Source organism: Paramormyrops kingsleyae, chromosome 1 (genome assembly GCF_048594095.1).
Source record: "Paramormyrops kingsleyae isolate MSU_618 chromosome 1, PKINGS_0.4, whole genome shotgun sequence".
In the NCBI taxonomy this organism is placed as follows: Eukaryota; Metazoa; Chordata; class Actinopteri; order Osteoglossiformes; family Mormyridae; genus Paramormyrops; species Paramormyrops kingsleyae.
The window spans coordinates 24,769,373-24,794,689 of record NC_132797.1 but is presented as its reverse complement, the minus strand read 5'-3'; the positions used below and the strand labels follow the sequence as shown (position 1 = coordinate 24,794,689).

General features: G+C 40.6%; 2 protein-coding genes across 6 annotated transcripts; one reads left to right on the top strand and one right to left on the bottom strand.

Annotated features, from left to right (window-relative positions):
- Nucleotides 1-441: 441 nt before the first annotated feature.
- LOC111837844 (kelch-like protein 40b) lies at nt 442-5,788 on the top strand. The gene is made up of 6 exons (XM_023800251.2): nt 442-1,790; nt 2,213-2,373; nt 3,269-3,376; nt 3,762-3,947; nt 4,504-4,653; nt 5,234-5,788. Exons 1-6 carry the CDS (start codon nt 666-668, stop codon nt 5,343-5,345), a joined length of 1,842 nt encoding a protein of 613 aa, XP_023656019.1. The 5' UTR covers nt 442-665; the 3' UTR covers nt 5,346-5,788.
- Nucleotides 5,789-7,098: 1,310 nt separating this feature from the next.
- On the bottom strand, nt 7,099-24,845 carry nktr (natural killer cell triggering receptor). 5 transcript variants are annotated; one of them, XM_023800246.2, is made up of 17 exons: nt 24,694-24,845; nt 22,002-22,077; nt 20,926-21,000; nt 19,707-19,814; nt 19,006-19,050; nt 17,332-17,419; nt 14,399-14,428; nt 14,118-14,263; nt 13,632-13,860; nt 13,218-13,367; nt 12,762-12,849; nt 12,133-12,281; nt 8,987-11,836; nt 8,492-8,581; nt 8,256-8,315; nt 8,066-8,158; nt 7,099-7,635 (listed from the first exon to the last, which is right to left on the bottom strand). In XM_023800246.2, the coding sequence occupies exons 2-17, from the start codon at nt 22,057-22,059 to the stop codon at nt 7,566-7,568; spliced, it is 4,329 nt and encodes a 1,442-aa protein (XP_023656014.2). In that variant the 5' UTR covers nt 22,060-22,077; nt 24,694-24,845; the 3' UTR covers nt 7,099-7,565. The 5 variants fall into 5 exon arrangements, with proteins under 5 accessions (XP_023656014.2, XP_023656013.2, XP_023656011.2 ...); XM_023800245.2 differs by having other exon boundaries at nt 8,987-11,779; nt 24,694-24,842; XM_023800243.2 differs by having other exon boundaries at nt 13,218-13,364; nt 24,694-24,842.
- Between the last annotated feature and the right edge of the window lie 472 nt (nt 24,846-25,317).

Below are 25,317 nucleotides of genomic sequence, written 5' to 3'. Positions count from 1 at the left end.
TCTGAAAATGAAGTATCGTACTAAAGTTGAAGTCAACAATAATTATTAGCCATTTGCTTAAACGGGTTAAAATAAAAATGTGTCTCATACATACGTAAGAAAAGTAATGTTGTATTTCCGGGGGTGAAAAAATTGATTGCAATAAATTATGAGCACTACAATATAAATGATTATACCAATATAATCTGATGATTTGTATTATTGTCATATACATTCAGGCATAAGAATTTTTTTTTGATTGAGTTCCAAGATGACGTTGCATTGACTCATCAGCCCAAAAGGGGGTCCTGCTCTTTGCGGACAGAGATCTCACTCAAGGTCTCATGTCCTGACCTGATGACTGCGGTATGCCCCCCCCCCTCCCTCCCTCCCTCAGCTGTCCACAGGGTCAGGCTACTGTCGAGAGTGTTTTTTTCCCCAGGGCTGGGGGGGATTGTGTTTCGCATGCACTATTATAGATTCTTCGTCTTTGTACAAGTTGAGCCTAAAAATAGGCCCCTGTTGGACTTTGAAGGGTTGAAGCAGCTGATGAAGCTAGCAGCAGTGGATTCCGGGGCTTGGTTTCGGCATGGATAAGGCTGCTCTTTTTCACATAGGCTCTGAATGAGTAGGTCAACCCCAGAGAAGGGATCTTCTCTAGTCTCGCGAATATACACCGGGTAACGATGGCCACACCAATAGACCCCCTAGAGGAGCCCCGGATATATCAGCAGACGTTACTGCAAGATGGCCTCTACGATCTTCTGGAGAATGACAAGCTGGTGGACTGTGTTTTAAAGATCAAAGACAAGGAGTTCCCATGCCACCGGTTGGTGCTGGCAGCCTGCAGTTCTTTCTTCAGGGCCATATTTGTGTCGGACCTTGAAGAGAGCAAGAAGCGGGAGATTGTGCTGAACGATGTGGAGCCAGGTGTCATGGGCATAATCCTCAAGTACATCTATACTTCCAGCATCAACGTGACGGAGCAAAATGTCCAGGATATCTTCATGGTTGCCAACATGTTCCAGATACCCTCCGTCTTCACTATCTGCATCTCATTCCTCCAGAAGAGGCTCGGTCTCAGCAACTGCCTGGCCATATTCCGACTGGGTCTGATGCTGGATTGTCCACGTTTGGCTCTCTCCGCCCGGGATTACATCTCTGACCACTTCCAGCTGATTTCGCAAGACCAAGACTTTCAACAATTAAGTGCTAGTGAGCTGGCTGCCATCATCACCTGCGATTCTCTCAACGTGGAGAGCGAAGAGGTGGTCTTTGAGACTTTGCTGAAGTGGGTGGACCACAGCAAGGACACCAGGCTCAAGGACCTGCCCGACTTGGTGGACTGCATTCGCTTTCGACTCATCTCGCCCGACTACTTCGCCGAGAAGGTGGAGAAGAATGAATGGATGAAGTCCAACGAGAAGATTGCAGAGAAGCTACAGCTGGTCAAGGACGCTTATCAGGGAAAGCTTCCAGAAGTCAACAAGAGTGAGAAGAAAAAATCAGATGTGGATGAAGCAGAGGGAGGAGAGGACAAAGAGCAGGAAGAGGAGGACTTACTTCCGGGGATCCTGAATGACAACCTACGTTTTGGCATGTTCCACAAAGATTTGATATTCATGATTAGTGAAACGGGAACAATAGCTTACGACCCCATAGGAAACGACTGCTTCGTGGCATCTCTGTCAACTCAAATTCCCAAGAACCATTCTAGCATAGTGACCAAGGAGAACCAGATCTTTGTGGCTGGGGGACTTTTCTACAATGAGGAGAGCAAAGAGGAACCACTGAGTTCTTACTTCTTTCAGGTCAGTAACCAGGCCTATTACTCAGAAGCATTTAGGTTTGAATCATATTTAAAGATGACAATGAACAATGAACCATCTATAAATGACATAATTAACTTTTATTAATCATCTTCCACTTGAACGTACAATTTAGTAGCTTATTGTGTTACTTATGGAAAATTAATATCTGGATCTTTTTTACTAATTATATTTGTTTCGTAAGTTCAAGGTGATAGTATACCAAACTGAGATTTAAGAAATTAATTAAGTCAACTGTGACATAATGAGGTTTTTTAAATGTATAATGTATTATCATTTATGAATTGCTCTGTGTTTGGTCCTTTGTCATAAAAATAATGGAATATTCATGCTTAGGCATGGTTTTTATATATTGTGACCTTCATTTTAACTGGGTTTACGTCCCTGATTTCGTCCCTCTTCAGTTCGATCCTGTTGGCCAGGACTGGCTGGGGATGCCCCCTCTCCCCTCTGCACGGTGTTTGTTTGGGCTTGGTGAGGTGGAGAGCTCCATCTTTATTATTGGAGGCAAGGAACTGAAGGAGGGGGAGCGTACGCTGGACTCCGTAATGGTGTACAACAGACAGTGAGTAACCCAAACGCTCCTCTGTGGCCGAGGTCTTGGAGCATGTGCTACAGATCCCTCCAAATGCTTAGTGGTATTTACCCTATTCCAGTGTTTCACAACCCAGTCTTTGGGGACCCCCTGGAGTCCACGTTATATCAGGTAGTTGATGTTTCTGATTGGCTGGGAGTCAGGTGCATGCAAATACATGGACCGCCCGGGGGGGGGGTTAAGAGCTGGGTTGAGAAACACTGTCCTATTAAGCATCAATCAATCATCCATTACTGCTTATCCAACAGAGTTTGAGTGAACCTGGAACCTGTGGCCTGAAGGACAGGGCAAGAAGCAGAGGACAGTAAATGTGTTTGTTAGGATGATAAAGGGGAAAAACTTGGTCTATGGAAAGACAAAGAATGTAGGCTATTCATTTAGCTTAAAGCAGATTAGAGCTAAACAGCACATTTTATGTTATTGGATCGACTGCATCAGCAATAAACAGAACTGATAGTTTGCTATGTGATGCCAATTCTGAGTTAGACGAGGGATGTTCAGCCATACTCTCTTCAAGAGCCTAGCTCTAGTAAATAAGACACCCAAAACAAACATTTACTAAAGAACAGAATTACTTGCCATTAAATCACAACCAGAGCAACTGTCGTGGGCATAGTGTTAAGGTGGTGTGGTTTCTCTTAATTGTTGACTAACATATGATAGCCTTGGTCACACCACCAACATAACTGCACTCCAGTCTCCCCAGAAACATCAAATGTTAATGGTACCAGAGACTCATCTTAGTTACCAGCAATCGACAAGGTGATCTTAGAGTCACAGGTGCGAGAATCTGATCTGGGTCTCTTCAGGAAGAGGGTGAGGGTGTGTAGACAGCACTAACCAAACGCTGTTAAAATTCACTTAGGTCTTTCAAATGGGAAGATTCAGCAGCCCTTCCGTACTTGGTCTATGGCCATGGAACGATTTCCCATGATGGAATTGTATACGTAATAGGAGGAAAGTCTGATGACAAGTAAGTCTTCGGCCCAACATATCCTATTCCATAACTCTCACTCCTTTGTTATACTTAATGCTTTCCTCAATGCGGATCTATTAACTCAGTACATCTTTAAGAGAATACTGTGATTTCAAAAAGGCCTTGAATGCATCCACCTTCAGATAATTCACACCAGTTTTCTCTCATACCACAAAAAGAAGTTCTTTTCTTTCTACTTCCATCCTTGTGTTTCAGAATTCACTGTGATGGGGACACTCGCACTACACATCTCATTTATTTAGTATAAGCTTTTATCCAAAGTAATGTTTATTTTTAAAATAAAGCAGGATAGGCCAGTGCCTGGAGAGACTGGGTTATGGCTCCTTGCCATCACCCATAACACATCATGTTCCACATGTAGGAAGTGCCTAAGGAGGGTGTATGCGTACAGCGCCAAGACATCGAAGTGGAAGGAGCTGGCTCCGATGAAGACTGCTCGCTGCCTTTTTGGTGCCGCCGTCCACAAGGACAAGATCTACGTGGCGGCCGGGGTCACGGACTCAGGCCTCACTAGCACCATGGAAGTCTACGACATTTCTAAGAACAAGTGAGTAGGGTGTGGGTGCAAAGACTTTGATGGGTCAGATTAGCATAGCTAGCGTACAAGACCATAAACACTTTAATGACTAATACAAGTTTCTTCATACATCCATACATCCATCCAACTTAGTTTTTCCTCTGCCCAGTCTCTCTCCCAGCTTCCAACACACCTGTACCAGGTATTTGGTGTTCTTCATTCCTTGATCATTTGGTTCAAGTGTGCTTGGAGGGAGAAAAGATGTGGACAGTCTGGAAGTCCCAGAGGACTAAGTTGAAATATACTGATTTAATCATTTATCTTGCTCAAGGTCATGGGGGTAGCCCTGAGTTTCATGTTTACTGATAGCCAGTTAAATTTTAGCTGGACAGCATATTTCACAAGTAAAATTTGCATAAAAGTTTGACGAAACAAACATATTTTCAATAAAGACATCCTTTACTATTTCAGAAATCTTGACTAGCTGCACCATGCCAGCAAAGCCAGTAATTTCCTGGCAGATCGCCTGTAGGTATGTGAATCCCTTTCATAGCTTAACAAATGGGGCTCTTTCTGCACGCATCAGGTGGTCAGACTTTGTGGAGTTCCCCCAGGAACGCAGCTCACTCTGCCTGATCACACTGGCCGGCACTCTCTACGCTGTGGGGGGGTTTGCCATGAAGCCCAGCGACTCCAGCGACGAGCTCATTCCCACTGAGATCAACGACATCTGGAAGTGAGTCACGTGAGACCTGCAGTGTCACATGCTTGGTGCTAAGAATATAGTTTTATATAACCAAACCACACTGTCAGAAGTCAAATAAAAGAAGCAGGGAAATAATAAAAGTTACAGAAACTATTATAATTAATTATTACTATTACCACTACTACTACTATTATAAGGAAACATCTTAAAATAAAAATTAAATCCAAGGAAAAGTCAGGAATAAGAGGGGAACAACAACCAGATAGTACCACTTTACCTGAGACGACACAAATACTTAGTAGTAACTTGTACTGAAGTACAAATCATGAACAAATATAGTTGCTACTTAAGAAAATGTCATAATTCATTAATGATGAACAAACATGACATCGGCTTGTAACTAACACTTAGATTGTGGCTAATTAATATACAAGTAAAATAGCATAATGCTACTTTGTGTCTCATTAAGTAAAGTGCTACCAATTTTAAAATTCCACCGTTTTTAAGTAAGTAAATAAAAATCTTAAAAAGATATATAAATAGCTCATATTTTGTTATTCAGCAGAAAATTAATTCCCCCAATATGCTATTAACGATACTCTTTCCACAGGTACGACGAGGGAGAACGGAAGTGGAACGGAATTCTGAGAAACATCCAATATGCGTCGGGAGCCACCATACTGGGCGTACGTCTGAATACGCTGCGTTTGACCAAAATGTAACGAAACAGCGCCCCCTGCTGATCGGCCAGGCCGTTTGCAGAGCGCTTTCCTTCACAGACTGTTCAATTCATACGACAAAAACACTGAATATTCACTGTAAGAAGAGCAACAGCAAAGATTGTCGTATTCAACTATTATTTAGACCAGTTTAATATCCTACTGCGAAGGCTACCGTCGTCTTTCTAAAGAAGCAGTTGACCTACCTGGAAAACGTGACTCATGACGTACTGCTTATATATATCCATTAAATCGTTTTAATGTCAGGACAGTCAGATTTAATTTTGAAAGCAAACCGAAACCGAGCACTCATACCTGTCAGTCTGGTACCGAAAATGGCCCGGTTGCAGAACCACGGGAAAGATAGTTTGCAGTTAGCGATTCGGGATCCCATTGAATTTCTTTACAGTTCATTAACGTGTACATTAAACAATGGCATTTCGTTACTCGTGAATTGTGAATTCAGATGACGTCACCCCACCCCGAAATCTGCCGATATATTTTACCTTTTAATTTTCAAGGAAGGACGGATGGACGGTTAAGACAGACAGATAGAAATAGATAGATACTTAACCATATACTGTCTGATTTGTGAATTATTTCACTGTCCACAGTTCGTCTCCCAGTGACTTGATATGTGCGTGAGGCCAAAAGGGTGGAAAAACAGCAGCTTTAACACTGGAAGCTTTTTTCCAAAACTCACTGCCAATCATTTAAAAATGCATTTGTGTTAAGCCAACATTAATTTGTGAAAAGTCACAAACATGTTTTAGCACATTTGATTATTTTTTGCACATTTCACTTCATTGAGCTCCAAAGCTGAGACCTAATACCAAAACAAGGACCAAACCAGGTTCATATTGACCAGTTTGATGTGAATTTTTCACAAATCAAATGCGGTTAGTCATAGGTCAGTGTACATATCAGGCTGGTTCATGGAAAATGGGCTGTTTTTATACTTAAAGCTTACTAACAATGAAAATACCCTCCTAAATCGCAATATCCATGTTTTTGACAAAACGTGATGGGAAAAAAAATCTAATACATTAGCATACATATTGACCTTTGAGAAAATGTGCACAGATATTGATGAAATGAACGCAGAGTACGGACAGAAGGCTCCGTTCGTTTCCATATACAGTATGTATTTAACGTTGAGCTTAAAAGAGCCTCTAACCGCTTCTTCTTCCCTCCCTGGAGGCTTGTCTCTATGCAGCCGCGCTGGTGTGACGTGCATCCTTTGCTCCTGGCTAATCCACATACCAAAGACGCAAGTTTGAAATTGATAAGTGTCCGTTGGTAAAAATTGTGTGATGTATAGCACAATCAAATCACTGCCATGTGAAAAAATTAGAGCCGTTGTTGGGCATTTCCGTTAGTCCATTAGATTTTGATTTCAGATAATGTATTTAAATTTTACATTGTTACACGAACTTTGGGAGATCATGTTTGCATTAGATTACCAAACAATTTCTAGTGGCGTTTGTAACAAGATACTGGGGGATTACAACACAGGGACTTATTTGCTAAAATTAACTTCTGTTTTTTTTTTTTACACATGCATATGAAGGTTTTGCCATTATCTTCTCATACCATTAACTGCTGGGGAGGTTTGAAACTGGCCTTAAAGTCACTACCCTTGCTAAGCTGTCACCCTCCCCAGTCAGCTGGGTTTCTCATTAGTTATGGGGACTATATATAATCTTTATACGGCAGTTGGGGGAGGGGAGACAGAACAGGAGCAATTGCAAATAGCAAAACTGCAAAAGTATTTATTGGGTTCCAAAGATGATGGCTCTGTACAGCCATTGCTACAGAAGATGCTGAAAACAGGACAGGGACAGGAACTTAAACACAAAGGAAAAAAAAAAAGCACAAATATGCATGAGCAGCAAGGATTACAGTGAGCCTTCATGCCAACAGCAGTCGATTCCCTTGTGTACACACATCCGGAATAGAGGGTATTGTAATTTTATCAAAGTAGATATGCAACAATTTCATTATGTAGCTTATAAGAGCAAGTATAAAATTCAACAAGAGTGTGGGGGGAGATCTGGGAACGAATGTGCACAAGTATTTACACCATTTGTGCATTCACTGGTTTCTTTGAAACTCTGAATGGAAAAAATTAAAATTCTGATATTTAGCATTTTATCAAGTGGCAATAAAAATATCCTAGCAGGGGAGACTGTTACATCAGGACCCCTCCTCTCCCACTATACATCAGCTACTCCAACTGTGACTGCGACGCCTGGAGTAAGATCGATCACTTCGGCTATAGGACCGGTATGACCTGCGGTAAAGGACAAGAAATAAATTAGGCAAATTCAGGCTTCACCGAGCACAAGACTGTCTCACAGAGCGGGTCTTGGAGGTAACTGTATAAAATAAAATCACGTAAGTTAAAAGGCAGAGGCTTTCATCATCATTCACATTTGCTTTCCAGTTATGAGTTTCGCAACGTACAGAGTCACTCTATGTTTGATGAGAAAACGATTCAACCCATGGGAAATGGTGCCAAGGTATAGCTCTCGCCGTAATTAAGACAACAAACGGAGCGAAAAATGATCAAACATAAAATAAAAACGAACAGGATAATGAGGTTTGTTAGAAGGTGACTGAAGTGGGAGTGTGCATGTGCAATAGGTGTTTACAGAAAACTCTGTATGTGTGGGAAAAGTCCAAGATTGATAGGATTAGAAGCTGTGTGTGCTTGGACCTACCTAGATCTGTTGTCAGAGCTCCTGTAACTATTGCTTCTGCCTCTGCTGCTCCGGCTCCAGCTCCGGCTGCTGTAGCTGTCGTAAGACTCGGACCTGCATCAGAAGCCGCCATTAGGCCTGGCAAAGCCCATGCCTCAAGGAACTCTTAATGGGAAAACTGCCACATGACAATTCCTTAGGGTTTCATTACCTGGACCTTCTGTGTCGATCATATGATCGGCTTCTGGAATGACTCCTACTGCAGGTACGGCTGACAGCACAAAGAAAAAAAAAATATCGCAAGATATGGAAAAGAACGAAATGTCAGTTAAAAAGAAGATTTAGAGAGTGACATGCTGTATTTACATCGTTATAGAGACTTATGTTTTGTAATTTAAATGATTGGGTCAATGCCCACCTCCAATTTTAGCATCCATTCTCACTCACCTGTAACTGCGGTGGCTACGATAGGTGCTGCTTCGAGTGCGTGAGCGCCCCCTGCTGTATCGTCTCCGACTGTGGCTCCTGCTGTAGCTCCTGTGTCAAAAATTTTTACACACGCATACAAATTTTAATCAGTTTCCCCCCCACCCCCACCTCCAATCAACATAACTGAGTTTTTCAGTATTTCCATTCACTTAAGTATTATATTGTACTGTAGCATGATTTTACTGGCCAAACAGAATAAATAACTCCTTTTACTTTACGGGTCTAACACTTCTGTTCAGCAGTTAGTGTGAACCACTGATTCACTGATATTCACTATGACTATTCACATATTTAGCAATCAGGCCGCAGGCATATAACAACACATCTAATGCTCATTCTTAAAGTCAAACTGTCAGATAATCCAGATGTTCGAAATAAGGAAGGCTATATAGATCTAAGGTTATTAATCTAAGGTTTGCTTGAATGACCTGTTAAGTCAACAGCTTAACATACCTGTAGGAAGAGCTGGTGCTCCTGGATCGGCTTACAGAGTGGCTGTACGAGTGCGACCTACTTCTGGATCTTGACCTTGGGCTGGAGACTGAGCGAGACTTGCTCCTTGAGCTGCTCTTGCTGTGTGACTTGCCTTTGTCTTCTGCTAAAGGAGATGTCTCCTCACTGGAGCTGTCCTGATTCCTGGGCCTCTGGTTCAACCGGGCAGTCTTGCGGACTTCATCGAACAGCGATCCTGGGCGTACTCTGCTCTTACTCTTTATTTCAATCCGGACACCTTGGGTTTTACTCTCGCCATGTCCTGGGGCTCCTGCACTTTTGTGCTCTGCAACATTCATATTCAGCCCCTGAAGTGTAGATATGCCTAGAGGCCTCCACCGAGAGTTGCTGGATACTCCTGAGGGTTTACTTACATCAGGTTCTTCACTAGACCCACAACTTGGTACTGAAACAGTCACAGCTACTGGAGCCTGAGGCTTCTCAATAACAGGAACTGAAACAGTTTTAACATTCTTCATTGTACTTAAGGTGTCTGTTACTGCAGAAATATTCCGTGAAATTTCTAGGGCATCAGTACATGATTTCTCAAGGTAGGTTGCTGGTGTGTCATGCTCAGGAGTGCATATCTCCATAGAATCATCTTGCTGTTGGTCTGGAGACTTCGAAGACTCAGAGGCAGCAGCTCCCAATTTCTGAGCAGTAACATCTATGTGTCCAACCTTTGCAGGACTTGCAATAGGTGGTTTAATATTCTGCTCCTTTCTGGTTGTTCCAATTACAGGTTCCACAGAACAAGCTGTTGATTGTGACAAACTGTTCTCTTTATGTGTTTTGTGAGTTTTGCCTGTTTTGATTTCTTTTTCCAAACCATGTGACTTCTGGGTCTTTCCTGTATCTGTTTTTATGGGACTTTTTCTCAGTGACACACGTTTCAGGCTGACATGCTCCTTTTGTAATGGTGCCTCTTCTTCTTCCTCCTCCTCTCCAAATTCTAGAGGTGGCTGCCAGTGGAAGGTTTCCTTGGGTTTCTGATGTTTTTTCTTGGACTTTTTTGTCTTGGATTTGGACTTTGACCCGTGTAACCGTATTTTGGTTGAATGCCTTTTTTTGTGCTTATGCTTCCGTTTAGCTTTCTTCTTCGTCTTGTGTTTTTCACTTTCATTTTCTATCTGGGAACTTTTATTAATCGAAACTGGTGCACTTCTTGGAGCCTTCGGAAACTCAACATCTGTATTTACAGGCACTGCATCACCAGCAACTTTACTTGTTTTACTGTCCAAAGGCACCTGCTCTTCACTGTCAGATCCAGAGCTGGCTTCTCCTTCTTCTTTGCCAGAGGAATGTTTTGAATCCATTACCTTGTCCCTTTTTTCAGCTCTTTCAGAGTCACTTTCGGAATCCAACTCAATCAAAACTGACTTCTTATTACTCTCCTCACTCAGTTTAACTCCTAGTTTATGCATCTCTAATGAGAGGTTAATCTTTTTTCCAGATTTTTCACCAACTGTAAGAATTAAAGCATTATTTTGTTTCTCCCTTTCTTGGTCAGTGATCTCTTGGCTACAGGCATCTACGTTAAGCTTCCTCTTTGTCCTCTTTGAATCGGCAACATGTCTATGACTGTGTATTGGGCTCTTCTCACTGTCAGCTGCATTCTCTGAACAAGAATGTGAACTGTGATTTTGCTTCCTGGTTTTGGGTGTACTACTGGTCAATGAATACTTTTCAGATACCTCTTGTGTACTACAATGCCTTTTCTCTCTCTTTTCACCTGAATTTTCTTGTCTCGGAACCTTGTGCTTCCTGTAAGATTCAACTGAATCTGATCTGCTGTAAGATGAGGACCGACTGTCATACCCAGATGGGGACAAGGACCTGGATCTGGAACGATCCCTACTTCTGGAGCGGCTGCAGGATCTGCTGTTGCATCTGCTTCTAGAAGAACTACTGTGTGGCCGTCGTTCATGTTTCCGTCTCTTGAGACTGTCTCGCCTGGAGTTGCTGCTTCTTTCAGTGTCCGAATTGTCACGCTGGTCACGGTAGGAGGATATAGGTTTACTCTGTGTGACACCAGTGACTGTGTGGCCAGATTGAATGTGTGGGGCTGGTGTCGTTTTTTCTTTGATTTCCTGGATACGGACATATGAGGGCTTCCAAGGTTTCTGTCCAGGTTTCCATCTTGATGGTGGGGGACTATCACTTAAAGGTAACACTGGAACACTCTCTGCAGATGCAAGAGGAGTCAGAGTATTTTCAGTTTTAATTGGTGCCTGTACAGCAGTGTCTACTTTTGGTTGGCTGGTCTCAATGAGCTTTGTTTTGCAAGGGGATCTTGATAATTTCCTTCTCTTTGATCTCGATAGTGACCTGGATCTTGACTGTGAAAGACTCCTGGACCTTGAAGAGGATCCTGACCTACCTCGTGACCTTGAACGACTTGAAGAATAAGATCGACTTTGTGATCTGGTGTATGAGCGCGAGTCTCTTGAGGTGGGTATTGATCGGTGGCCTTTTTCTGAGCCAGACCACTCTTTCACGGGGGGTCTGTAGTTGGAAGAAGAACGAGACCTCCTATCACGATAGGAGTGCCTTGATCTTCTCTCAGAGGAGAATGACCTTTCACCTTCAGAAAGCGGTGACTCCCGGTTTTTCTTCTTATGGGCTTTCTTCTTCGAATGCTTCTGTTTTTTAGACTTCTTTTTATGCTTGACCTTCCTCTTGTCTTTCCTGCGTCGGGAGTGGTGGCTGGATCTACTCGAGCTATGATCAGAAGTGTAGTCCTGTGACCATGACCTGGACCACGGAGAGACAGTTCTGTTGTCCCATCTGCTTGAACAATGGTCATTCAATCTGTTAAGTCAAAATTTATACCCTGAGTAGAAGGAATACCATCTACTGTAACATAATCTAAGCACTATCATATTAACTAAAACCTCAACATCGAAAATCATTGCTAATCTCTAAATTTTGCAGCTATTGTCAGCAGACATAGACACTGGAAAAAAAAGAACAAAAATCTAGCTTCATCCTTTGTAACATAAGCACATGCCTACAGGACTTCAAAAAGACTGCTTGATCATTGTTTGAGGTAAACCTAACTGGTGGGTGTTTCCCTGTAGTTTCACAAAATGCATAACACTGCATACTTGTCCCCTTTGCTCCATTTCTCCACGGTCGGCGGCTGGTATGTCTTAGTCCTCTGCATCTCCTCTTTCCAGTGAGGCGGAGTTTCACTGCTCCCACGATCCTCTTCGGACACCGAGCGGGACTTCGACCGAGTGGGAGTATGGTATCTCTGCAGTGGGAATTTAACTGGCTGTGGCACACTGACGACATAACAACCCTTACCACAGACTTTGGGCTCCCCTTATTCTCTATTACGCTCCTGATAGCTCGCGAATTGCATGATTACCTTATTTCCATGAAGTCAACATCGAAGGTATGCTTTTGTAGGGGAAAAATAATCTAACAGTGCAAAATGAGAGACAGGTAGTTATACCGAGAAGAAGAGGCAAGGACAGAAGAAAGAGGGAGAGAGAAAACATTTGCAGGGATTTAAGTTCAGGTTCGCTTTCTGGGCTATTCTGAAAATCCAAAATAGTCGTGTAACCAAAAAAACTGCAGATCTTTTTTTCTTCATTCTATACGTTGTTAGTCTTGCGTGAAGATGAATTAAAAATGCCATAAATGAAAGAAACGGGGATGGTAACACTGAGGAGACAAATCTGGCCATGGAACACGGGTCTTAGGAAGCCCAGAACGTGGGAAGGCGTACCATTGTTCCGCGGCCTTTGATTTTCCGTCCGGATTTGGTGACTGCTGGCTTCACATCATTTGGAGCTGAGGGGATCTCTTGCTGCGCTCTTAAAGAAGAACAAAAAATATATACACAGAATAAACGGACTTCCATCAATCTGCACTAGGTAGCTTTGCACTGAACAATATTAATTTCATTCAGCATAACTACCAGCTACTCCCTTTGGATTAACTAAGCATGCTAATCCCACTGCCCATCATATACATCTGGCAACAAATTCACATTTTCAAGGCATTATGGGTAAGGATGCCAGACTTCTATAACCCGCACACTGCCTACAAAGGTTATGCATATTAAGCATGTCCCTTCATGTGTCACAAAGAATACTTCAATTATCAAAGAGAAATCCAAACAATGCGTTTGCAAGAGTTCAAGGGATCAAATCAGCTCGCTATAGTGGATGAAGATGCTCACGTGTCTGGCTTTTCTTCTTCATCTGGCGGATCGCGCCTCAGAAGGAATCGGTTCTCTGGCACAGGTGGAATCTCTTCTGGCCGAACCACAGGCTTTTCCCTTTTCACATTCAGGTCTTTCTCTTCATCAACAGACTCTTCCTCCAAACTACTGCAAGACACAATACACACAGTAGTCAAATTATCTGCAGAGACAACACTGTCAGACAGTCTAGTGAATGACCTTTGATTACTGTTTCAGTGTGAAATACTCAGTAATGTCAAATACACAATACAGAAAGCTGTAACAGATTAACAACTTGAATGTTTCTGTATACTATGGGCACCTTTTTAAATAAAGGACTTGGTCAAACTGATTCCAAGGTTCTGCTATAATTGCAGTCTGAGGTGTTAATGGGTCACTCCAGAAACGCACCTCTGGCTGGATTCTGTCCTTCGGTGCCGGCTCTCCTTCTTCTTTGCCTCCTTTCTTCTCTTCTTGGAGTGCTTGCTCTTCGCAGGCTGCTTCCGCCGGCGACCCCGCCTGTACTTCTCTTCTGATTCGCTGTCCGACTCCGGAGATGAGGAGGAGGAAAAGGAAGAGTCTGAAGAACTGAGGGAAGAGTCTGCCGAGTGAGACTGCCTCTTTCTCTTGCAACTGAGCACTGCAAGTCGAAGGCAAGATAAAATTATATACCATCTGTTTTATACACAGACAGACACACACACATATATATGTATAGTCTCATATTAGATGTGACTGAAAAGGCTGATATAAATAAGAAGATATGGTTTAACACCTTGTGCAGAAACCATACGACTTGTCCAACAAAACATGAGCTCTGGTCTTCTTCCTCATTAACTTCATGGCGTGATTCCAGATGGGGCCTTCACAGAACAGCACAGAGGAAGGAGAGCTCACCGTCATTGGCTGATTTTGTTATCAGCTGGCCGCAGTCGATCACCCTCACATCCGCGTATGGCCTGCTGGCTGAGTCGGTCTTCAAGGACTCGATCTTCTTTACCACTTCAAAGCCGGAGATGACCAAACCGAAGACTACGTGAACTCTGAGGAGGAAAATTTGAACAGTCACGGTCAGTCATACCACACTGAAAGAGGCTAAATTTTCACTCATTCACACGTAATATTAAGATTAAAGATTATGCTGAAAGACACTGAATTAAAGTTAAAGAACATCATACCCATCCAGATGTGGGGCCATCTTCGTAGTACTGTTAAATCATTGTCCATTCAGCCGGGTGTATTATTTTATCCCCGATGGTCAAGGTGAAAAAGTCATGGAGAAAAAGAAAAACAGAATAAGTATGTGGTAATTTTGGAGACCATGAAAAGCAAAAAATCTGGTTACAATTTCACTGCTCAATAATACCTGCCATATGAGAAAAAAATCTCTACAACTAACACTGCTTTTTATTTTTTGACATGAGACTGAGCAGGATCTACAATGAGATTTAACAGAAAGCCTCACTGGGCTACTTTCACAAAAATGAAAAAGCAAATCGGCAAATAATTAATAATGTAATTTAATTTGGACATCTGGGCGAAACTACATGGGCAAATGGGAGAGTCTTCAGTTTCAGGCAGTTTTCATTATAACCATTCAAGTTTAAAATAGCACACCAATACCACAATATGGATGGACATCATACCAAGTCGCTTCTAAAGGACTTTGAAAGTTCAGATTCAGATTGTCCATCATGCATCAAACCGAAACCTGCTAGAAGAGCTTTCGTCTCGGCCCAACATCTCATTTCAGAAAAATGACTTTCAAATTTCAATTTTCCTGTTGAAGCGTCTCGGAATCGAAAACAGGCCAAGGGCTTCTGGTACCAGCTGTCATAAGATGACAAAATCGGGGCTTTCTAATGCATAGTGAAGCTTTTCAGCACTAGCCCCCACAATTCAAAAACAGACAATCCAAAGGGTGCTTGGCAGCGACAGAGGAAAGATGGCGGAGACAAGCAGCTACTGTAGTAAATGATCAATACACAGTCAGGAGAGAGAAGCACAGCCTTAGAGTGACACTTTACCTTGGAAGAGCAGGATGCTAGAGTTTCTGTAAATTTTACACAAAAACGGCAAGAGAAAAATTGTAATACATTTGTAGGCAAAAAAGGACTCGAAGTCTTTTTAGTTTTTGTTTTAAATGCATATATCAAATGGAAGAGAGAAATAAGCATGTTGATGTCTTCTGTATCAGATATAAAGAGTGTATTGCAGTGCTTTAGCAATAAAGAGGGACAGGGGGCTCACTAAGCCTTTAAGCCAAAAAAAATTACGGAACAGTGTCGTAAATGGACAAATACTGGAGGACCCTAAAATTTTCACATGAAATATATCAAGCAGAAGAGGCGTTTATCAAAAATATAATCTTGCTTGTCCTATTCTAGTTTTACTTTAACTTTAGTACTAAATGTGGTACTATACCAAAAACTGCTTTTTAATATCCATTTACAAAATATATTTGATTTTAAGCTCTTAAAATTATGGGTAATACCTATTAACTGCATACCTTAAATGCATAATGCATTCATAGAACATTCAGGGCATCTTCATTATGCATTCATAGAACATTCAGTGCACGTTCATAACATATTGGTAGAACATTCATAAGAAACATGTAAGTATACCTTAACATCATAAAATATATCAGCTTTAATATACAATGATAACATATGATAATATCAAACATTATAATGTTTATTAATGTACATTAAAGCTGATATGATATGTTAGGATGTTATGGTATACTTACATGAGGCTTATGAGTGTTCTACGCATGCATCATGAATGCCTTATGAAGGTGCACTGAATTTTCTATAAAGGCATTATGGAAGTGCAGTTAATGTAAAGCATTACCAAAATATGTTTAGAGACAACTTAAAAGAAAAAAATTGGAGAACTCGTGCAGTTAACATTCAAAGACAGATAACCCTTCTAGTAGTGTCTTGTAAGCCTACCTTTCAGGAAGTAATAAAATTGCCACAACAGATGTATTTTAAGTTAATTTTAAGCTTTCATTATTTCTGTCATATCCAAGTTTACCTAAGTCAGTTTTAGGTCTGTAATAAAATGTAAAAATTTGAACGGTAAAGAACATTTGTGTCAACCCTTGGCATAACAGCAAAAAGAAAATTTTAGAGTCCTGATTCTAATTCATGTATAACTGAAGTACAGATGCATGGAACTGACATTTTAAAATTTCCTTTTGTTTTTCCAAAAACAGCAGATTCAAGAAACACAGAAGTCGATAATTAGGGAAGCACCATTCAGTGAATGGAAACACAGCTGTACAACTAATGATTTTGACATGCACTATTCAGGTCAGAAAGCACAGAAACTTATTGTACAATCCATGTTGGAAATATGGCACAGACCTGCACTTGTGGTGAACCCATACAGTACCAGTCAAAAGCCTGGACACACCAACTGAAAATCATTTTGTTTTTCAACCAGATAACAACCCTAGGCATCTTGTGAGCAAGGAAAAAGATCCGCGAGTGCCAAAGCTGGTCCCCACAATCCCGGGACGTAAACCCTATGGGCCGAGTTGGATCAAAGATTAAGAGCAGGGTAGCTAACTCGTGCCCAGAACTTGCGGAAACTCTTTCAGGACTTTTGGAGAAGCATCCCAGGTGGCTACATCTGGAAGCCAGTAGAAAGAATGCCATGAGTCAGCAATGCTGTCACTGAAGGCACAGGGGCTATTTTGAAGAGTCGAAAATGTAACTGAATTTTTAGATGTTGAACACTTCTTTTGGTCGCTGCAGTAACTGATATGTATTCCTTCATTGACTTGAGAACTACTATGGGGTGAATAACAGCTAAAATACAGACGAATGGATTAAAATTTATGTCGAGACCTTTGACTGGTACTGTATGAATTAAGACATTATACAAATAAATGCCAACTGTTGCTTGTTACAAGCTAGTAGAAGGCTTAACATATGCAATATGAACCTGTGAGAACAAAAAAAATCTGGACAAGACAAATGCTATTTAATTGTGATCAGTTAGCCAAATTAAATGTCAGTGGTGTTCAGAATGTACCGACTTTCAACTGAATTATGCTTCCCAACAAAACATTCAGACACCAAAATGAGATGCTACTCACATGAAAAACTGAGAACCGTTTGTGTCTTTGCCTCGGTTGGCCATTGACAAAAGAAAGGCTCTGTCGTGTTTGAGCTTAAAATTCTCATCTGTTAGAAGAGAGAGACACCCAGTGAGATGTGTTACATTTCCTTGTCAGAAGTGCCAGCGCTTAGGATTAATGACGCCATGTATCCTCAAGTAAGGCGGCCCAGAAAATTGCCCTTCTGCAAGAAAAACGGTCACTCCTACCATAAGTAAATCTCAAGCTAACAATGCTTAGGACATTCACTTTAACCTTCAATAAGACACATGAAAAACACATTTCAGAAAGACACGTAAACTGCTATTCAAGACTGCCCTCCTCACTAAAGGTCTGATTTCAGTTGATCAAAGCAGTATCCTTTATTTATTCTTATTGTCCTTTATTTACAATTGAGTCAGGCACTGTTTTTTCCAATATTTATCAGAAGAAATAAAATCTGTTTGACTCTTGCTTTCAATTTGTTCCGGAAGTTGCATAAGAAATTGGATTCCATCCATTTCTACCAATCCCCTAACCATAAGGAATGAAATAATCCAAGGCCTATTTTGGGAAACTGGCAGTTTACGGTCACCTGTACAAGTCCTTGGATTATAGGCATAACCCGAAATCCTGGAGAACATCCACACAAACACTTAGAGAACATGCAAACTCCGCACACAGAGCTGGGCCCAGACTCAAACCCATAGCCTCATATCTGCGACGTGACAGTGATGAACTATGATGCTGCCCAAGTATTAATGAACTTATTCTATTATTGAAATACTAAGATCTTAAATCAAACACAAAAAAGCTACATAAAGCACAAAATGTGTTTATCTAGAGCAGATAAAAAGCAAACAGACCTTATAGAGACATGCAATACAAGGTGCTAGGTGTGTATGAAACAAATATTTCCCATAATAATCTTTAAAGAATCATAATAAAATTATCATTAGAATAACATACAGCTCTTAACATTTAATAAGTGAGAAAACCCTTAAGGTATCTGGCCTAAGAAACAAATACGTCGTCCACCTTGCCTACGAACCCATGTGTGCATATAAATCTGTGGTGATTGAAAACAAACAAATATACAAGCTATCACATACCCAGTGTGATAATTCTATCACTACAACTAATGATGCGAAGAGGGGAAATGAAAAAGAAAAAAAAGAAAGATACACCTCAAAGTCTTCAATGAATATTTATCCACACATTGATCACGGAAGACTTTTGGAACCATCGTTGTGGGGAAGGTGAAAGGGCACAATGTATTGTGTTACTGAGCTGTGTGCATCTCTTACCTTCATTTTGCATAAGACCACAATCTCTATAAATAAAAACATATGTTCATAAATTTAGGCAGGAAGATTGATCTCAATTAAAAAAAAGCCTAATCCTCATGCTGAGTCAGCAAACAAAAAAAAAGAAAAGAAAAAGTTACCCACTTCGAAAGTCTACAAAGACAAAATAAAAATTACCTCCAGAGAAATTAAAAGTAACCTTAAGATGTAAATAAGTCTGATAAATTTTTTTTTAACAAGTTCATGCAACATTAGGCTCATGCATAAATACAAAGAGATGGAAGGTACTAATACAGCACATATATACAACATTGGTACTGAGCAACTCCTCTAGGACTTTCTGTTCCAAGTCGACCGACCTGCTTACCTTCAAAGTAGCCACCGTATATCGACTCGCCCCCTCTTCCGTTACCTACAAATTGCAGAGGGGAATCACAAACTGGACCTTTAAAAAGCCACAGTGCGTGACAGGACACATCTGATGACTGTCGTAAGTGATTGGACAAAGTGTGGACCACACATCATCTTCACAAGATATACATCTGCTTAACTTCCTGGTAATACAAGTCTGATAATGCATATCTAAATAAGATAGTGATACTTTATTGTTTTTTTTTTTTGCATTTACAATCTTACTCCCCATGAGACACACAGACAAATAGGCAGCTGAGAGCACGCTTAGGAGCACAGGGTCAGCCAGCATGCAGCCTCCCTGGAGCTGGGGGTTAAGGGTCTTGCTCTGAAGCACAACAGTGGTATCAATCTGCCGGCCCTGGGATTTGAACTAAAGTCCTAATCCACTGAGCCACAACACCATCTCCCATCTGAGTACAACTATGCGTTCACTCACATGTAAACGGCAGCAACCCAAAATACTCCATGAAAGTGGTGGGTGACAGTATTTTTTTTTAAAACTGACTTTGGTGATATTAATTTAGAAAATATATTTTAAATTCTCCAGCTTCAGACAGAAGAGCACAGATACAAACAACTTGCTGTCAGAGCTACAAGGAACAAAAAAAAATCTTCCGAAATGAAAGTCTCTATATGTAGTGTGAAGAACTTTACCTTCTGTGAAATCTCCACCCTGGATCATGAAGTTCTTTACCACTCTGTGAAACGTAGAGCCTTTATAGCACAAGTTTTTGCCTGTGACTTTGCTCGTCCCTTTTTCACCTACAGAATTGGTGTGAAATGTAACAGTTAGTATTGAAATATTAAAGCAAACAGCTTGCCCAGAAAAGACAGGATTCTGAAACTGCTTTTAACATTTACATATTTAGCAGATGCTTTTGTCCAAGGCAATGAACAAGTGAGGCAATTAGCACATCAAACATATGTGCTGTCGAGAAGTCAGCAAGATACAAGTGCAGCTAGGTTGAACTTCCAATGAATGCACAGGTACACGGGTTAGAAGTACTGGAGTGGGAGTTACACAGCAAGTTCAAATAAAGCAAGAACCTAATAAGACCATTCAATGACCAAACGTGCAACATGAGAACATTCAGGGAAAGTAAAGAGACATCAATCTAGTAGAGGGGATATTACAGGGTGCATTAGTTGTTAACTACACAAATAACTAACTAAATTCACTTTTAAAACTAAACATCAATTAGTTTACCGTCTTCTGGGCCACCACATTTAAAGTTCATTATTACAAAACACACAAAACCATGGACACCACAGACAAGGAGGAAACCGAGTATCAATAGATCTGATATTTCAGAATCGTAGCCTGCCTGCACACTGGTCTTAAAGAGCCCGTTCTCACCTACTCAGTCAACTATACCTTTTACACAACTAATACAGAGGAACCTTTAATGGCCACATTTTTGTGACCATTGTGGATAATGTATGGAGGGGAAAACCTGTTTCCCGAGCGTGCAGATTATAATCCAAAGAGCATTACTGGACAAAGTTTAAACAGAATAGAGTAAATAAAGCCTTGGTGCGGGTGTGTCCTTGTCAACCTAACATTCCTTTTGTCAGGTATCCAGAAAAATGTGTTTCAATCCCCAGCTGCTTCCCAGATACCTCCAACAACCTCCAGACAGGACAAAAACCCAACAACTGAGATAATACTTCACTGACTGATGCACAGTGGAAATCCTGGGCACATCAAGAATGATTTAACTACAGTGTCCAAAGGAGATTTATGATCTGCTCTATGTATTAAAATGTGCTCTCGTTCTCCTTTAAAGGAAGAACAGGGGGCCGATAGAATTGTGTGTTAGTCAGTTTTAACAGCAACATAAGAAGATATTATGCAAATAATGAAAAGACTTACCGGTACATAAGCTGAGAAAATTTTTACTTGTCTTGGGACAAATATCAGAAAAAAGCTGAAAGACAATACGCCCAACTATAGAAAAAAGGAAGACAAACATATGAAACATTCTCCATCATAAACACACTTTACATTCATTACTGACTATTTGCTTTCACCCAAAAGACCATCTGCTAAGCTTCAAACAAAGTGAAACATACATCATGAGTTCATATCAGTGTAGCTTGAGAGAAAAACATTTCAGATATTTTTTTCAGAGCAATATGGTCCTTAGTAGACATCCCAAAGTAGACATCCTTAATGTCTACTGTGTACATGTGGCTTTTTACATTAAGAAAAGTTATTATTATAAAAGTAAAATACAAACAGAAGGACAAACATCCAATTATTATTTTCAGCTTCAAATGAGATCCTTTGAGGATCATCAGTCCCATATGAAGAAGCTTAACTTATTGCAGTTTATAGCCCTAAATATACCACATTCCAATATTACTTCAATATCCAATGCACCTAAGCAAACCTAGACAAGTAGCTAAAATAAATATAACCCAACTAGTATGTGATAGAATACAAATTCAGCCTTGAATGAGGCTCATTATCTTTCTTGTTCAGCACAATAGCTGAAAACTGCCCAGATATTACACAGCTATTTTCACCCTTTGGGCCAAACGTGTTGTAAGTGTAACCTTCCTTACCACTGAGGTAAGCAACAGTTGTATTTGTACAGAAACACTGAGCAGAGTCAGAATTTAGTTACATGAATACTGATGTAGGGTATTTATGCATAGCTATACATATTGTAAATATTTACAGAAACACAGAGGAGGTTAAAGAGTTTGCATGAATATAGTGTTCATTTCAATAACAGAAAGTTGGTTAATTCCTCATAAACCAGCTAACAGTGTGTTATAGTAAAGGACTGGATTGTGTTACTTTATGGTACACTTGTGCTCTTACTATCGATACCAAACTATTCACACACCATTATTCTTGAACAACTTCAATGGGTTACAGAGATTAATTCCACAACTAGAATCCCAGGGATCTGGAAGATAGAAAGAAAGAAAAAATCTTACCTGGCTCCCTGTTTACTTCCACGTCAAAGTAACACTGAGGGCGGTCTTTAATCCCCATTATCAAGGTATTATCTATCTGCAAAACAAAATATATGCAAGAGTAGCAATGGTGTATCCAATTTCCAACCACACTAAGTTTGAAGAATTCCTGATTCACTGGGTAGTGAGTGTCATCTCTCCTATGGATGACAGAAAGAAACCAGAAAGAAATGATTTGCATGATAAACACTTGCAAATCCAACTACTCCCTAAGCATTATGGTACAAACTTCAATACTAAATTTTTAAAAATGTGGATTCCAATGATATAATATATCTTTAATGCGAAAAAAAGGAAAAGCACAAGTAAAGCGTTTGCAGTGTAATAAGAGCCTGGAGATGCCACACTGTTTCGGAACTATAAACAGATGGTAAAATGGCTTCATGGCTGAAGTATCACATAACTGTGTCCAAATGCAAAACTGAACGCTTCAGGTGATCCTTTTTACCCGATGCCATACAAATATACTCAACACTGCTTCTGCTAGCAACACTACTATGCTCAGTGACCACTGAATGTACACAGAAGCAGTCCCCAGGTTATGGATGAGATCCGTTCCCTAAGTCTGTGCTTAAGTCTAATCTTTTGGTAAGTCAGAACAGCAATAACAAAGCACATATGAATAATAGATTAATAATAAAACATACTGTACTGTAACTTGAGCTGACGAACCATTGAAGCCGCACAATGTTTTCATGAGTGTCACAAAGTAGTGTTTGTGTGTTCATTGAACCATTGAATTTAACTCACATTTTTGATATGATAGGTGATACGGCAGCTATTTTATAAATACAAGTTGTTCATTAGTTGGACATTCTTAACCCAGGAATTGCTTGTATACACCATCTGCACCATTTTGTACTGTATTTCCCACATTGGTACATTAGTTTTCCTCTTATTTATTCTTTAAATGCATTACTTATTATATGTATTCTTATATTCCCCTTTGGCTGTATTTATTTCTACTTACATTATCCTTTGTTGTATTTCCTCTTTGTGCTACTGAACAGAAATGTCCACCAGAGATCAATATTCTATCTTGTCTTAGCTGTCATTTTCATTGTACATGAAAATATATTTTCTGCAGCTTCCCAAAGTTTCTCCTCTACTGGAGAAGCCACCTGCCAATCAGGTAAATGAAACCAGAAAATACCAGGGGAAAAAGGGGGTTGTAAAGGAAGTTATGACCATACATGAGGTTCGGTGTTTATAACTACTGTGACATCAGGTTTCTTTTAAGTTTAGTTTAGAACTAAACTTACATGGTCTGTCCACAAGACAAGATGACACACACAGTAAAGCAACAGTCGAACAGAAAACATTAAAACATTTCTCACTTCTAGGAAAAAAGATACACCCATTTTGTGGCCACATCTAAAAACAATCTACTCAACATATACGAGGCAATAATCCGTAATATGCGAAGACTACTAAACTAAATAGAAATGCATGCCTGGTCATACATAACGCAATATCAATTTTTACCAAAAAAGGGGCAACCATAATGCTCAGGACTACACTAGGGATTAAGATATACTGGCCATTAATAGTTCAGTATTTTATTAAAAGATTGCCTACGCCATACAAAGACTTGAACAGCATTAAAAACCGATTACAACCCACAAAGAAACCCAATTCAAAAGCAAACCATGTTTTAGCTCGTTCTACAGATTTCACTTTTACAGAAAGGTTTCCTCATACGACTGCCTATTTCCGTCGGATCGGCATGCAAATTGTTTTAATTTTTTATTTATCATTATAATACACATTTACTCCAGCTCCATCGTTTCAATGACCCTCTCGCTGATATAACGACTGATAGAACTAAATTTATTACCCATCACATTTTGTATTCAGACAAAACACAGAAGCAGTAAGAGCACTCCGCAGCAGCAGCCTGTAAGCCGTTAACTAGACGCCGGTATAGCAGATTTATTTAGTGACGGCATTTTGTTTAAGCTAAGCAGATATGCACAGGGGAGACGTCTCCGGAAAGCCTAAATCGAGTTATTTATACGCAGTTAATCGAGAACACGTCATGTTGCCACCCAATCAGGTCTCCAGCACGTATAAAATGCAAATAGCTACTATACAGTATTTCCCCATCAATAGGACTTTGCCAAATTATAGCAAGTCGGGGCATCAAGTCAAAGAAGAATGTGAAGGGAGTCCCTTTTTGTTGTTTTTCACTAAACTAGTGAGAGGTTCGATAAAACCACTAAAATCAGAGTTTTTATCAAAAACGAGTGGAAAGCTGAGGACTCCTCTGATCGCTGCCAACCGGATCAGAGAATTTAAAACGAAAGCAAAAGAGACGTGGCCAGACAGAGCCATCCAGCACGCACCTTGGTCTTAAAGCATAAAAAACAAAATGCGATTAAAAGTTATTAGTCGCTATTAAATTACTCGATGCGCAAAGGTGCGCTGCAGACCCCCAACCCCCAGCTACCGTATATAGCCAATACCGTCAACCTACCCCGAAACACAGGACTACCGCGGCCTCCGGTTCTTATTTAAGCCTGCTCATCTAGCTATTAAATCCCAGTCAAACATTTTCGCCCGCGCGGTATACACTTCGAAAATGTAACATACGCATAAATTGCATTTTAACACGGTTTTAGTACGATTTTACACGAACGGCTCATTGTCCTACCTGTCTTAACGCCGTCGTCCAACAGCCGGCTCGAGCCGCCTTTCGGATCCTGTCGCGCCTGCGCTCGAGCGGACTTCGCTCCTGCCCTCCTCCCCCGTTGGCTCTCGGGATCTTGGAGGAACGTCCGCTCCGGGTGATCCGGGGGATCCCTGACAATCAGTGCGATCAAAACAAATTCCAGCCCTTGTCGATCCTGAGGCTGTTTAGACATACTTATTCATTCCTACTGAGAAACTGTCTTTTGGCTTACATCCCAATAGATGTTTTAAAACAACAAAACAACTAATTACTAATATGCTGAGCAGAGTCTCAATGACAGGACTGACAGAGCAGGCAATGACTGGGCCCCTGAGCTGGGAGTGGGTCCCGAGGGCGGTCGATTACATATTACATTGCAACGACAAATCTGCTTTATTTATGTTTTCTGTTTTTCTCAAAAGTAAAAATAAAGGTATTGTGATTTTTAAATTCTCTTTGTTTATATTATAAATTTACACTTAACAGTAAAATAAAGGTAATAAATTTTGCCATACTATAGGGAAGGGTCCCATGTCCCTAGAATCGCCTCTTAAGTTGAGTAACCACAGAAATGCACCGCACTTGTGATCGATGTTTTTGCCATTT

Bases quoted from the DNA above. Each gene is read 5' to 3' on its own strand.
- LOC111837844 (XM_023800251.2), top strand. From the start codon at position 666: ATGGCCACACCAATAGACCCCCTAGAGGAGCCCCGGATATATCAGCAG. The intron at 2,374-3,268 runs GTGAGTAACCCA...AAATTCACTTAG, and splicing joins GTAATGGTGTACAACAGACA to GTCTTTCAAATGGGAAGATT. The intron at 4,654-5,233 runs GTGAGTCACGTG...CTCTTTCCACAG, and splicing joins GAGATCAACGACATCTGGAA to GTACGACGAGGGAGAACGGA.
- nktr (XM_023800246.2), bottom strand. From the start codon at position 22,059: ATGGGGATTAAAGACCGCCCTCAGTGTTACTTTGACGTGGAAGTAAAC. The intron at 19,815-20,925 runs GTAAGTCTTTTC...CCAATTCTGTAG, and splicing joins TTTTCTCAGCTTATGTACCG to GTGAAAAAGGGACGAGCAAA. The intron at 8,316-8,491 runs GTGAGTGAGAAT...TTGTGCTGTCAG, and splicing joins CGTAGCCACCGCAGTTACAG to CCGTACCTGCAGTAGGAGTC.